This window comes from Onychostruthus taczanowskii, unplaced genomic scaffold, assembly GCF_017590055.1.
Source record: "Onychostruthus taczanowskii isolate IOZ18803 unplaced genomic scaffold, ASM1759005v1 scaffold46, whole genome shotgun sequence".
NCBI classification, from domain to species: domain Eukaryota; kingdom Metazoa; phylum Chordata; class Aves; order Passeriformes; family Passeridae; genus Onychostruthus; species Onychostruthus taczanowskii.
In genome coordinates, this window is record NW_024502125.1 from 3,049,275 (window position 1) to 3,062,683 (window position 13,409).

At 33.9% G+C, this 13,409-nt stretch overlaps 1 protein-coding gene across 1 annotated transcript in view; it reads right to left on the bottom strand.

The window, feature by feature from the left end:
- The window catches only part of ADAMTS6 (ADAM metallopeptidase with thrombospondin type 1 motif 6), a 139,413-nt gene that overhangs the window by 57,771 nt on the left and 68,233 nt on the right, over positions 1-13,409 (bottom strand). The window contains exon 10 of the mRNA XM_041414637.1: positions 8,481-8,627. Within this exon, the coding sequence (XP_041270571.1) occupies positions 8,481-8,627 (147 nt within the window). The remainder of the gene's footprint in view (positions 1-8,480; positions 8,628-13,409) is intronic.

Below are 13,409 nucleotides of genomic sequence, written 5' to 3' on the forward strand. Positions count from 1 at the left end.
GAAATTCAAATTTACCTATACCAGGATGAGTGAAAAAATTTGTACGGGTCCAAGATCTTTTTTACTGTACTAACAGTGAGTCCTAAAAAATTCATGTTTGAACCAAAAGAATCATCTTTGCAAACTTTAATATTTTCTTCTTTTTATATTCACTGTTTTGTTCAGTGGTTGATGGTTTTTTTCCAAAATATGCCCATATTCAACCACAATATTTTAGTGTAGTGGAATAAATGACAAAGAAAGCCAAAACCAGACTGAGCTCTATTTAGAAAACTTTGTACTTTGCTAAATACAATTATTCAGTTTTATTGGGTCAGTGTGCATAAAAGAGGACAGATGCTTTTTTACTTTCATTTCATATGTGAATAAGTGAGGATTTTCAAAGAATTCTTATGGCAACACTTAAAATTTTTTTCCAACATTCCTACCAATTTTGCCAGCACTTATGTTCTGTTTTTTTCCAAATCTTTTCCATGCACCTTGCCAAAGGAACGTAATTTCAGAAGTGAATGTTCTACACTGTTTTTTGGAGATCTCCAATTTTCTATACTTTTCATCTGCAGATAAAAAAAGAGCAAAAAGCGTCCTTGAACTACACATTTTATGTTCTCATTTTAATCTATTTTGATCAAGTCTTCAAAGTAGTAGAAAAGATCCTTTGGAAAAATGAAGAAATAACCTTCGCCAACCACTTCAGAAGGTGCAAATAGCAACTAATGCAAGAACCAGGTAAATATTGGAAAAAATACAATATTTGGTGACAAATTCCAAGGATTTTGGTGTGATTCACCTGCATGCATGCACACACACCATACCCATGCATCCACTCAGCTGAAATCTACCTTTAAAATATCAACTGTGTGGTTCTTGCCTAAAAAAATGGTGTACTTTCCCCTTTATCTCATGTAATTGCTGCAAATATACATATTTTCTAGCACCAGAAGTTGGGAAAATATCCTTGAATTTTTTAAAATATTTGAGTGTTGTATTTTGCATATATGAGGAGTGCCTGTTAAAAATTCCAATATTAAAAGAACTGATAAGCTGATTTTTCTGCAATGTCTGGACTAAACTGCAGATAGAATCTTTCCTTAAACAAGCAGTGAGAAGTTTAGCATTTGGCACCAGCTTGAGCTAGTATGGCCATATGATGGAAACATTTCCACAGATTCCACACATTGCAGCTTACAAGATGACTGCAAACTGTGGTCTTGTAAACAGATGGCTGAGGGCACAGCATTTGAAAAACCTCATTACCTTCAGTGACTTCTCTCCACAGGCATATGTACCCCTGCCCAAAGTAGATTACAGAACCCATTCTAAATCTTTAAATTTGCTAAATTAAAATCTATACCTACTCTACAAGACATGCAATGACAGAAAAGCAAGTCATAAATCCTTGTATTGAATACAAAAAAACTACTCTTCTGCTCTAATGACCAGATTTGCACCATTATAAAATATTGTTGTAGTAATTGAGAAAAGTAACTGAGAAGTTTTTCTCTTACTAGCTACATTATTTCACAAACTCTAGACTGAAAATTTATTTCTGACTTTCCTTCTGCTTCAGTTCTATTATTTATCTCAAACAACTGAGCAAAACTGGCCCCTGATACTGTATTGTGGAAACTGAAGTATCCTAGAAAAGAAATGGCATGATCTTTATAAATACATTAATAAAACCAGAGACTCCATTGGTAATGAAAGGTCTGACCAAAGCTGTGCAAAAGATGAGTACAGGCTGAGGACTATTTAACCTTTCCAGAAAACTTTTACAGGACTTGGGCATGGTCCAATACTCTTGTGTGTACGTCCCTGTTCTCTCTTTCTTTGTTCCATCAAAGCAAAGCCCAGATACTTGAGAAAAAAAAAAATTGTGTTAAATCTAGGGGAATGAACCAAAAGGGTCCAAGAAGATTCATGGTTTTGGAGAACTTTATAAAGAGAGATCTAATAGTTATTATCAGTCAGGCATATAGAAGTGTAGATGCAAAAAAGGGTAGGAAAGAATGCCCCAAATACCTTCATATGCACAATTTTAGAAAATTTCTACTCAATTGCTTTTGTGCTTTGTGATTTTATCTTATATAGGTAGTATATACACCAAGTCAAAAAATCTACAGGATATCCCTGCAGAACATTTGCATTTTTGAACATGGGGTGGAAAAATCTTTAATGTCTGCAACAGAAATAAGATGATCTTGAACTGACCATTACATTCTATTACTCTACAAGGTACTAATAGTACTCACAGTTTTTCTCATTTTCCTAACTTTAGGTTAATTTTGTGAGGTTTTATGGGACATACTGGGACTTGTTTCAATTATGAAATAGCTAAGATTGATGTCATTTCAGCCCAGTATTCCAGTGTCGTGTCTCCAGAGATTATTTAAAAACACTCCACAATTTAAACTCTTTTTTTGTATTTTAATATCAGAGAATAGCAAATTATTCTTCTGTTTGAAAGTATAACAAGGATTTTAGAACATTCTAGGAAAGCTTAAGATTTCAGACTGTTATCACTGCTAACTGCTCAACCAAATTAATAGCAACTAGGAATTAAATGTTTCTAAATCTTTACAGACTGAACAACACAAAACTCAGGATCACCACCTCAGCACAGATACCACAGTTGCACTAAAGACCAACAAAGAGAAAAAGCAAAAACCATGGATGTAGCTCTCTCAGGCTTTATGTTCCTATTACATACCTATTCCCAAATATCCCTGCTTACATAGTATAATCCCAACTCTTTCAGTGGCAGAAGAAAATATCCCAGAACGCTGGCTCTGAAAATTGGTTTTGAATGTCACACAACGGCTTCATTAATAATAATTATGTGGACTATAATTTAATATTTAATGCTTAATGATCACAAATCACATGTAGTGTAAATATTTGTGAATATCTGTTATAGCTAAACAATCATATACATAAATACATTGATAGTACACATAATGTTTTATTTAATTCTGATTCCAAATTAGCCATAAAATATGAAAAAAGCAATAGTAAAATTAACAAAAAACACAGAGCATTTTTACATATACATACCATTAATTATTTACATGTCAATACATCTGACTCCTTACAGAATCCTTACTTCATATTTATAAGCATAAACTGATTTTTAAAAGCAACAGCTTATAGATCTGTACAGGTTACAAAAGCTGCTTTACTTGACATTAATGGGTAAACTCTGCACATTGCTCAGTAGTCTACAGATCTAAGCATAAATATTTGTAGAATCTGGACATAAGTAACAGAACTGAGATTTGGATTTGTTGTGCTTTAGATTAAATGAAGCCAAATGCAATTACTAAATAAAAGCTTTCTTGAATGTTAGGGAAATTCAGATTTACCACTCACTCTTCTGATAAAATCTACTTCTTTCCATTCTTTTATGCCAAGGTTGGCTCTGTCTCAGTATCTATTTCATACGAAAGACTTTGCAATTTTGCACAATCTTTTCATCACACTCAATGTTCCTTTTGCTTGGACATAGTAATTTGCTGTTTCTTTAATGCTTACTATCCCCCATGCTTTCCTGTGTTCCAAAGTGTTATTTTATTCATTGGAATATTCAGCAGCTATACAAAGAAAAATCTATTGGTTCTTCTATCAAAACCACCCCCCTAACAAAACCCTGTTTTAAGAGTTCAGGAGTTACTAACATATAAAATACTGGACCAATCATTTATTTCATCAGATATTCTACAAATAAGTTAATGGAAATGTGATGCTGATTCTGCCCTTTACAATGTCCTTGTATTTAAATAAATCAAAAGTTAGACAAAGAGTAATACTTGCATAGTCAACACTCAAAGCCATATTGCTGTCCCATAATTACAGAAACTCTCAGGTATTTTTTTCAACTAAATAGCCTTTTAAGTAAAACATAAGATTTTCAAAGTTTCAGAAATGTATAGCAAATGAGGACACATGGTTTTTATTTAATTATCTGTTAGCAAAAAATAGTTTAAATCTTCATATAATTTAAAGAAAAGAAGCAAATTATAACCCAAAGTGTAGGTCAATGCATAATACTGCATGCAAATTTTCTCCATTGATTTGTAGAAAGAGATATTAAATTTTGATAGGATTTATGTGATCTTATCTTTCAAAACTAGTCTTGGTTTATACTTTTTTTCAGAAGTTACTTTACATTTCTGGAGTATGAGGGAACTGGCCAGTGCGCCACCGATAATGTATGAGGCATATGTAGACATATCCTATATTTACCTTGCATATCCACTTGTACATTTAAGATTCTTGGGCAGATGATATCAGGACCAGAACACGGAATCATTTTTTCTTTCCCTATATTGTCTGCATGGGCTTGCTTGGACCAAGATAGTTTTGGCTCCCTTCCAGAGTTAGAAAGTTGTAGTCTAAGATCTAAATCCTGCTGTATGGCAATCATAGAATGTCTCCAAGAATTTCCTGTGATAGACCTTATAATGAAATAATTTAAGAGTCTTGGTTCTCCTCCATCTTCAAAAGACAATCCTGCCTTTGAAAGACAGAGCTGGCCATCTTGCTTCTCTTAACTCTTTTCCTGTTACTGACAAGAAAAATAAACTATGATTCCAGAAATCACACAGTTTTTTTATAACAAAATGTAGAAGTTATATACACACACACACACACACACACATGTTGCATGGAATTAAATTCATACTAACTGTTTTTCAGTCACTAAAATTTTAGGCTTGGTTCTTTTCTCCTATGAACAGATATTACAGGTTTCTACTCATCCCACTGAAATCTCTGTCCCCTGAGACTGCTCTCCAAGCCTTCAATTCTCAGTCAGTATTACTGTAATTAGTTCCATATAATGTTAGTGAAATTAAAGTCATTGCAAAGCACATAATTCAGTTGATAAACTGAATTATATCAATCTTTCACTCTACCTAAAAGCTTGATAGACAACAGCCATTTTAAGCTTGGCAGACAACAGCTCTTATGTGTTTCAAGGAATGTTTTATCCAGAAAAAAAATATTTCCTTTGGCCATTCCAGTATTTGTACTGGTTGATCATCCTTGGTGAGAGTTTTGGTAGACCTATCAGCATTACACAACTTTGCTTTGTCTTATTGTCAGCCTTTGAGCCATATTCATCCTCTTTCCAGCACTCTTGGAAAATAATCTGCTTTCCCAACTACTGCCTGACTGATACCCTCCAGGTCACACTTCATGGTTACTCCTCAGTGTAAAACTGCTATAGCAAGTGGTGACCTGAGCTGGTAAACTAGTAAATCCACATTAGCCTTCCTTACCATAAAATACTGTGAATGTGTAATGAAATTCTATCAAAACTCACTCCAGTTGCATTAACATGGTACCATGACAGCATGGCCCAAACATGGGCAAAGGTCCAAAGATACGAATTGAAAAGCTCTCACAGACCCGGTCGCTGTTTGGGTATCTGCATTTAATACCCTCAAGTCCCACTTGTCTTGTTACACACAGCTAAATGAATTCCAAACCAGCTTGGCCTCTAAAGCTCTATATCAGCTTTTTTCTCACCTGTTGCCAAGTCATCAAGAAATATTAGGGAAAAAAAAAATCATTTTTCCAGTGAGGATGCACACTCTTCTACTCTTCTAAAAGCAATCGCAGTTATGTTGCACACATGCCACATGAAACTTTCTATTATTGTTCTAATTCTTTCTAACTGTTTACTACCTGCAACTGAAATATAGCTGCTCTGTCTTAAGGAAAGGTGTGAATGGGTAAAAAGTGATTTTGGGTTGTGACTGTTGTCCTGCAGGTATTTATTTTACTCTAACAGCTGCCTGTTATCATTGAGATTGCATAAAAGCTGGGGAGGAAACTAGAAACTAGAGAAACAAAGTACAGTTTTACAGATTATCTATGTTATGAAATAATAAATTGAATATTTTAAGGAAAAATCTAACAATTCATTTACGGGATATTAGAACCACAGACAATAAGAAGCATAGATTTATGATAAACAGATCATATTTGAGAAAGCTGACATTTTTGAAAACAGATTTCAGGATTAGTAGATGAAAGAAAATTTATACTTGACTTTTAGTACAGTATTTAACACTGTATTCTATACAATAGGAAAATCTACAAAAATTGTGATGTGTAACACAATATGTTTCCAAAGTGGCCTTGAAAAAAAATAACACCTCTATTCAGGTTACAAAAATACAGCTGAAGTATTATGAAAAATAATTTATCAATGAATCTGCTATGCATAGATTGTTGGTTTTCTCTAGTTCAAATATCACTTAGTATTTTCAGTAATGATTTTTTTTTGTGAAATTCATTTTTGGTAGTAATTTGAGTAGAGTTGCAAACACTGGCAATGATAGAGAAGTAGCTCAAAAAAACCTGAGGAGATTAGAACTATGGAAACAGATTCAACAAAATACTTCTGGCTTTATAGCAATATAACTACAATTTCACTGCCATCCCACAGACTTCAATATTAAACTTAACCACAAATCAAACCTATGGAATGGAAAAGAATAATGGAGGTGCTAACAGTAAATAATAAACTAAATCAATTTTTTAAAACAGTGTAAAAATGTTCAAGATAAAAATGGTTTTAACTGGCAGTAAAAATTCAAAGGACCACTTCATGCATCAGGCTAAAATCTGAAAATGTGCAGGAGCATTTTGAACAAGCATTCAGCTCTATTATATTTGCAGAATAACACACACCACAGACTTTTATCATGTTCCTTTCCCTAAATCCATAAATAAGAAATAGCTTCTTCACTTTATGTTGAATTATGTCCTTATCACAGACAACTTATTGACTGGACAATTATGGGATCAAAATTTAGTTTTTTGGAGAAGAGCGACAAATAGAACTAAACGAGACAGAGAACAGAAGTGCAACAAGAAGAACAAGCTCTACAAAGAAATACCTGAACAGTAAGCTTACAGTCAGAACTACAAAGCTGTGAAACAATCTTAGAAGATATATGAAAACCATATTCTTTTTCACAGTTAAAACCAAGCTGCAATGACATACTAGAAAGACTACTAATGGGAACAGCATTGAATTAACATCAGTTATTGGTAATTATAAAACAAAAATATCTATGTATATTTTTAAAATAATGCTAGTGTTAAATAAACACATATAAATATATATCCTCTTAGCAAATGAAATTATATTGTGAGAAAGCTGTACCACACATATATGGTATGGATTATTTACTCATTTAGTGCTTTAGTTTAGACATTCATCTCAAATACACCAGTATATAAAACTGCGTAGATGTGCAGTTCAGAGGTGTGATACAAAATGCCTTAAACCTATTACAGTAACTGATGAGCAGTTTTCTTCCTCTGAATAGCACCAACACTTAAATGTCTGTATCTGCCCACTGACTCTACAGAAGTTCAAGCACCCTGACAGCCCAAATCAGTGATTCTCTATTTCATGTGGGGAAGCTACATTTGAACAAACCTAAAGGTTTTGGTCTAGATCAGTCCTTTCAGAAAAGATACAGAAGACAGCATCTTATTCTGAAGTCAGATCCCTAAAAGGAAAAGAGATGCTAATTTTGTTCTTAGTAGTCTCAGGGTTAGACAATTGACTGGTTTAAGTCCCTCTCTTAAAACACAGTAAGTGTCTGAATTACTGAAGAACCTATATTTCTTAAGGGCATGATTGCACTAACGACACTGAACCTGCCAACTAACTGTTATTTGCCTCCAATAAAGACCACCTTCCAGCATCTAAACAAATCTGTTAAGAATCTGTTCTCAGTGAACTCATGGTTATATGTACTTATCTTCAAAATTTAAAACACATACAAGGCTTCATTATGAATCATCAATATATATAAATGTATATAATGATACGTTTCTGTAAATAGCATATTTTGACCATGTGGATTTTTTCATTGTGAAATTTCAGGTAGCAAACTACTTCTGGATAAAAATCACTAAAAAAGTAGAGGTTATCAGAATTTTAAGGTATTAATATAAAGATCTATGCCATCCTCTTCTATAATATTTATATTCTGACCAACGGTAACAAAGAACATTGATAGGTAAAAACCCACAAGACTGCATGAAAAATATCTGAAGAATTAAATGCAAAAGGAACAGGGCTATAGCCGTCTTTACTTCATTAGATGCCCTTACATTATGCATGCTAACAAAACATGATCCACAGACAAATTCTGCCCTCTTTTTATTTCCCATTCTCAGATTAATGAAGTAATAAGGTATGATCAGAACTTCAGAATCTTTTAAGTAGATTAAAAACAGTACAGAACTGTTAAGGTGGTGAATGGAGCAAAGGAAACTTTTGCCATTACATTGAAATAATGCTCTACAGAAAAAAAGAGTTTTTAATGACTCACTATATTTCTGTCTATTCATTATAAAAATGTAAACCATCAGAATAGGTCAGCATATCTCTACAACTGATCCCAAAAGGTGTGAATTGTTTGAAAACTCATTTTTCTTGAGAAATTACTTACTCTAAAAAGCTGGTGATGTAATCCCGACTGCAAGCTGACCAGGAGAAAGGATTGGTGTTTGCTGTAATATGAGCTGCCATTAGCTTTGCTGCTTCATGACCTTTGGTCCCACATGAATTTCCAATTCCATCATGATTCATACCAAAACTGCTCAAAAAAGTAGGAAAGAAACAGCCCATTACTTTTCCACAGCACCATATATCACTTTAAACATAATGTCACCTTTACAGCAATCACGTTGGACCTAAAAGAAAACAGTGCAGGAGAACTCCTAAGCAGAGAGTCAGTTAAGTTCTGTTTAATTTATTCAGATCTTATAATACAGCAAAATAACACAACCATCTTCCCTGCTATGGATTTGTGGAAGCATTTTATTTGTTTTCTAAAGCTTTTAAAGAAAACATAACAGTATTCTTGCAAGACAAATACAGAGCACTCAAGCCTTTATTTGGTATGGTACCTGGATATGGAATATTTATTATAGTGCAGACTCTTGGATTAGTAAAAGGATTAAGAATAGCTACTGTTGCTGTAACAATACACTATATATATATGCACAGTGCAACCAATGATAATTCAAGTAGAATATGGGTTTTGCAGTTCCTAGAACCCTCCTATATGCACATTCCCTCTCTGTATCTACTCACAGAAGGACTTGGAGCCCTCCTGCTAGACCTTTGCTTTATCAAAGAATGTCAAAACGAAGACAATTAAAAATTAGCAGAAAATAAAATAAGGAACCTCTGGATGGAACATGGCCAAAAGAGATTTTCAGGAAAGAAATTAACTTTCAAGAAAGATTATATGACCCTAGTAAAAAAATATCCTAAAGAATCCTTATTCTTATTATTAGAAAATAATCGTTATTCTTATTATTACAAAACTCGTGTTCTTAGTCCTTGATTAATTTCCATTCAATCACTTGGGGACAAAAGTTTGTTCCCTCATTTCTTATTTTTTTTAAATATTAAGCTTTGGTCAAATTTACTCCTTCTCAAAGGCTTACAAAATCAGAAGGGCAGATAGTGAGAGACCCAGAAGCTAATAATAAGACATTTAAGATAATGAGATAGAGAAGTAATACGATAATGAGACAGAGAAGTAATTAAACAATGCCAAAACTGAGATTCTGAACTCCCAGAATCATACAGAGAAGTCTGTCTTTGATATGCTAAATGGACTGACTCTGATTTCTTACTCCTCATTCAGGAAAACAAATGTATTGAGGCACTCAGTTTTCATTTTCTGTAACATTTAGGACTGATGCAAGAACATACAAAGAGTAGTAGAAAAGAAACTGACCTTTTATCAGCTGACAATACCTCTTCATACCAGATCATGCCACTTTCTTCACTGAAATCAGTGCAGTTGTGTTATATTAGTCTGAACATATTGCTCCAGAATGTGGTATAATGCCCCAAGAGTTTAATGTCACCCTGAATTTCAATACACTGAGAATTATTTCACCTCTCTTCAGATGATCATAACAACTTACAAGTGAAAGGTGTTGGCAACCATTCCTTACAAAAAAAGATCATCAGTGAATGATGGATGATACAAGATCAGGAAGGACTTCATAATCAAAAAAGCATGGCTGCCTTGCCTATCAGAGGTGTCCCTATGAAATACATATTCTGCAGCAATGCCTCCATGTGTCTGGCTCAGTTTGTGGTATCTCACAAATGCAGAAGCCATATATTGTATTATACACTGCAAAGGTCTAACTAACACCTTAGATGATTATATAGTCAAATAAAGGATGTCACTTGTTTATAAAAAATACAGCTTTAATCAACTCATCTGAGGAATGTATGTAATGCAATGAAACGTTCAGACCAGTGTTAATTCTTATGGTCTTATCAATACCTATTCATATTAAGAGAGGAAAGAATTTAGATGTCCTGTGCAACAAACTGAACCAGAATTTTACAATTAAAAATGTGCTTTATTTTCCTGTTTTCAGTGGCAATTGTTCTCTAGAATTTGGGATACTTCAAACAGAAACATTCCTTTTTCAAATGTCTCTGTACCATTTCTGAAAACAGAAAACCTTATTTTTAATAATCTCCACAAATTATTCCCTTATAGAAATGAGTTGGATGATTTTTGTATTCTGCTTATCTCTAGTTAGTGTATTCCATTTGTTAAAAAACTTACAGGCTTCAGTTCTCTGGGAAATAAAATTTTTATCTTTTGGGTGTGTGAATAAAAGAACAAACTTCATAGTTTAATAACCTTCCTTCTACCTGCTCTCTTTGTGAAAAAGACAATGTTGGTGCAAGTGGCAGTCTGATAAATGCATGATAAATGCATGTCTGTGAATGGAAGCCATAATTTCTGGTGCACATGGGAACTCAATCAATGCCTTTCCATGATCCAATGGTATGCTTTATAAATAGTCATTCTCGAAAATCATCTATCCCTTTCCAATAAGGCTTTTCTACTTGTCCTCACTTCTGAATTTAAGAGGAATGTGATCACGAGGTGCAGGTAGTTTTTTCTGATGTTTGCAGAATGGTTTTACAACTACTGTCATCATTTCCAAAGATGGTAGTGGCAGCATGCCATTACAGTTCAGTAACTTGCCCTCCTGTGGGCAGGATTGCAGATGGAAAGACATTTCTGACCAAATTACCAGTTTTATTTCCATCAGAACAAGCTGGTCATATTTGGCCATCATTACATTTAAACTAAGACCTTACAAAAGCATGTTTGCCATTGGATTGGCATGGAAAGGTAGGGAAGAAAGTAAGGAACATAAAATATTCTTTGTGGAGCCACTGTTATAATTTGCCTACCTTTTTAAATCTCACTAAACATACGCAGACTTCTTCCTTTCCTCACCTTAAAAAGCCCATCTAAAACTACCAGTATAATTTTATAAGAACAGCCAGATGGGTGAGCAGAGACTGAAATCTCCTCAGCTGACACAGAAGTTATTCTATGAAGTTATCTTTCACCTGCCATCTCAAAGAAGGATGTTTAACCTAGAAGCTCTTGCGTTTTCATGCATTGTGGCTCCTATTTCCCAAGATAGTACTTACTTTACACTAAAGAATTGTGCAAAATAGGAACACTTAAGAACTTTAAAATTATAACTGAAACTCTCCTGCAAATTATCTCTAGTTTGTATGTTTCTTAAAAAATTCTAAAGCAGCACATCCTAGTAGTCCTCACTGCCTTGTTTCACTTACTAACATCTGTAACCGAATAAATTTTTTTTCCTTTGGCAATCTGGTTTTCATTATATCTGAAAAAATTATCTGAGGAAATTATTTGTAATACACATCCAACTTACAAGTCAGCCCCCAAAATCAGAGGGGAGATAACTAGTGTCAGCTGCACTGAATAAAAGGGCAATAGATAAGCAGAGACCCTGGAGTATGCACAGAGCAAAGGATGTGAATACAAAATTCTTGTCTACCCTTTCTTTATCTTGCAAAAAAACCAGCACTGCAGGTAGTCCCTACAGTTTCATTTGGTTACTGGTATGTTTGGTAGCTCTAAACAATATTGGTTATGGCTGCCAAGACACTTATAGCTGATACATATGAAATTACAGCAGTCATTTCTGTGAGACAGCCAGAATGCTTCTGTCCTTATGTATTACCCAGACACTTCAGATCCAGATCCACAGATCCACACCAATCTGAATGCATCTCCATACTCTTCACTGAGATTTATTTTGTACTCCATGTACTTTATTAGCTCTGAAGTTACCTTAAAAGTGATATGCAGGTGAAATGCTATTTCTCAACTAATTATCTCTGCTATCCATCTGAAGTACTATTTATCTTCATATCAAACAATTTCCTAGCTTTCTTGGTGTTCGGAGGATTCAGAAAAGCACAGATTGTTTCATTTCTCTAAATACAATAGAAAATGTTAGACTTTTTTGTTTCTTATCAATTCATGAGTTATATGAATTTGACCCATTTTTTTTAAGCAGTGTCTTTTATGTTGCTCTGCCACTTAACAGTGTTAGGAAGAAGAATGCCAGAGACAGAATTGTGAGTGAGGTAAGGAAAAAAAAGTTACAGGAACACAAGCAAGAGAAATACTGTAAAGTCAAGCACTGGATCTTCTTGTCCATTGCCTGAAGGTGATTTACAGCTCAAAAAAGTACATGTCCTCATGAAAAGAATTGGCACCCAATCTTCCTAAGAAAAGTAACTTACACCTTAAGAAGTTTAATGATACTAATTATCTGTACTAGGAGATGAACACATATGCTAAGAGTGAAAGAGGCTATTTTCAAGTGAGTATTTTGACCCTAGCTCATTGCAAGTATTTCCTCCAGTGTCTCACACTGATGTAACATTTATGGAGATTGATGTAAGGTGTAGGGAGGGGTCATAAAGAGTATCAGTGTACTTTAAAGATTTCTAAAAGTAAATCTCTGCCACAGTGTGGGCATGCTTTTACAAGTATTCTTGTATTTGACAGAAGACCTAAATAATGAATCATAATTTGCTTGGAGAAACTGAGTTTATTATACTGGAGACAAAAATTTTCACACAATTTGTATTAAGCATTTTTTCACTGTATTGTACTTATTCTCATAATAGTTTAAAAAGTGCAATTTAAATATATATGTATTTCATATAGCTTAGAATGTCTATTTAGGGCCTACATTGAAAAATTAGAACTGTTAGCTTCCCTACATCTGTAAATACAGGCATGGCTTTAAATACACCTTTTCTTAGTGTCAGTAGAAAATACACAACGGAAGAAAAGGAAAACTACCATGTTTCAATATTATTCTGTTCAGCAAAAAGGGGGTGAATTTGAACATAAACTACTATTAAAGAATAGTAGATTTTTTTCCCTACAATATCAGAGCTATGAGCTACTTGGAACTAAGCACAATTTCTATGTGAACATACATGGTAATTTCATTAATTATTCTTGTGTCTACTAGAAGTGAAT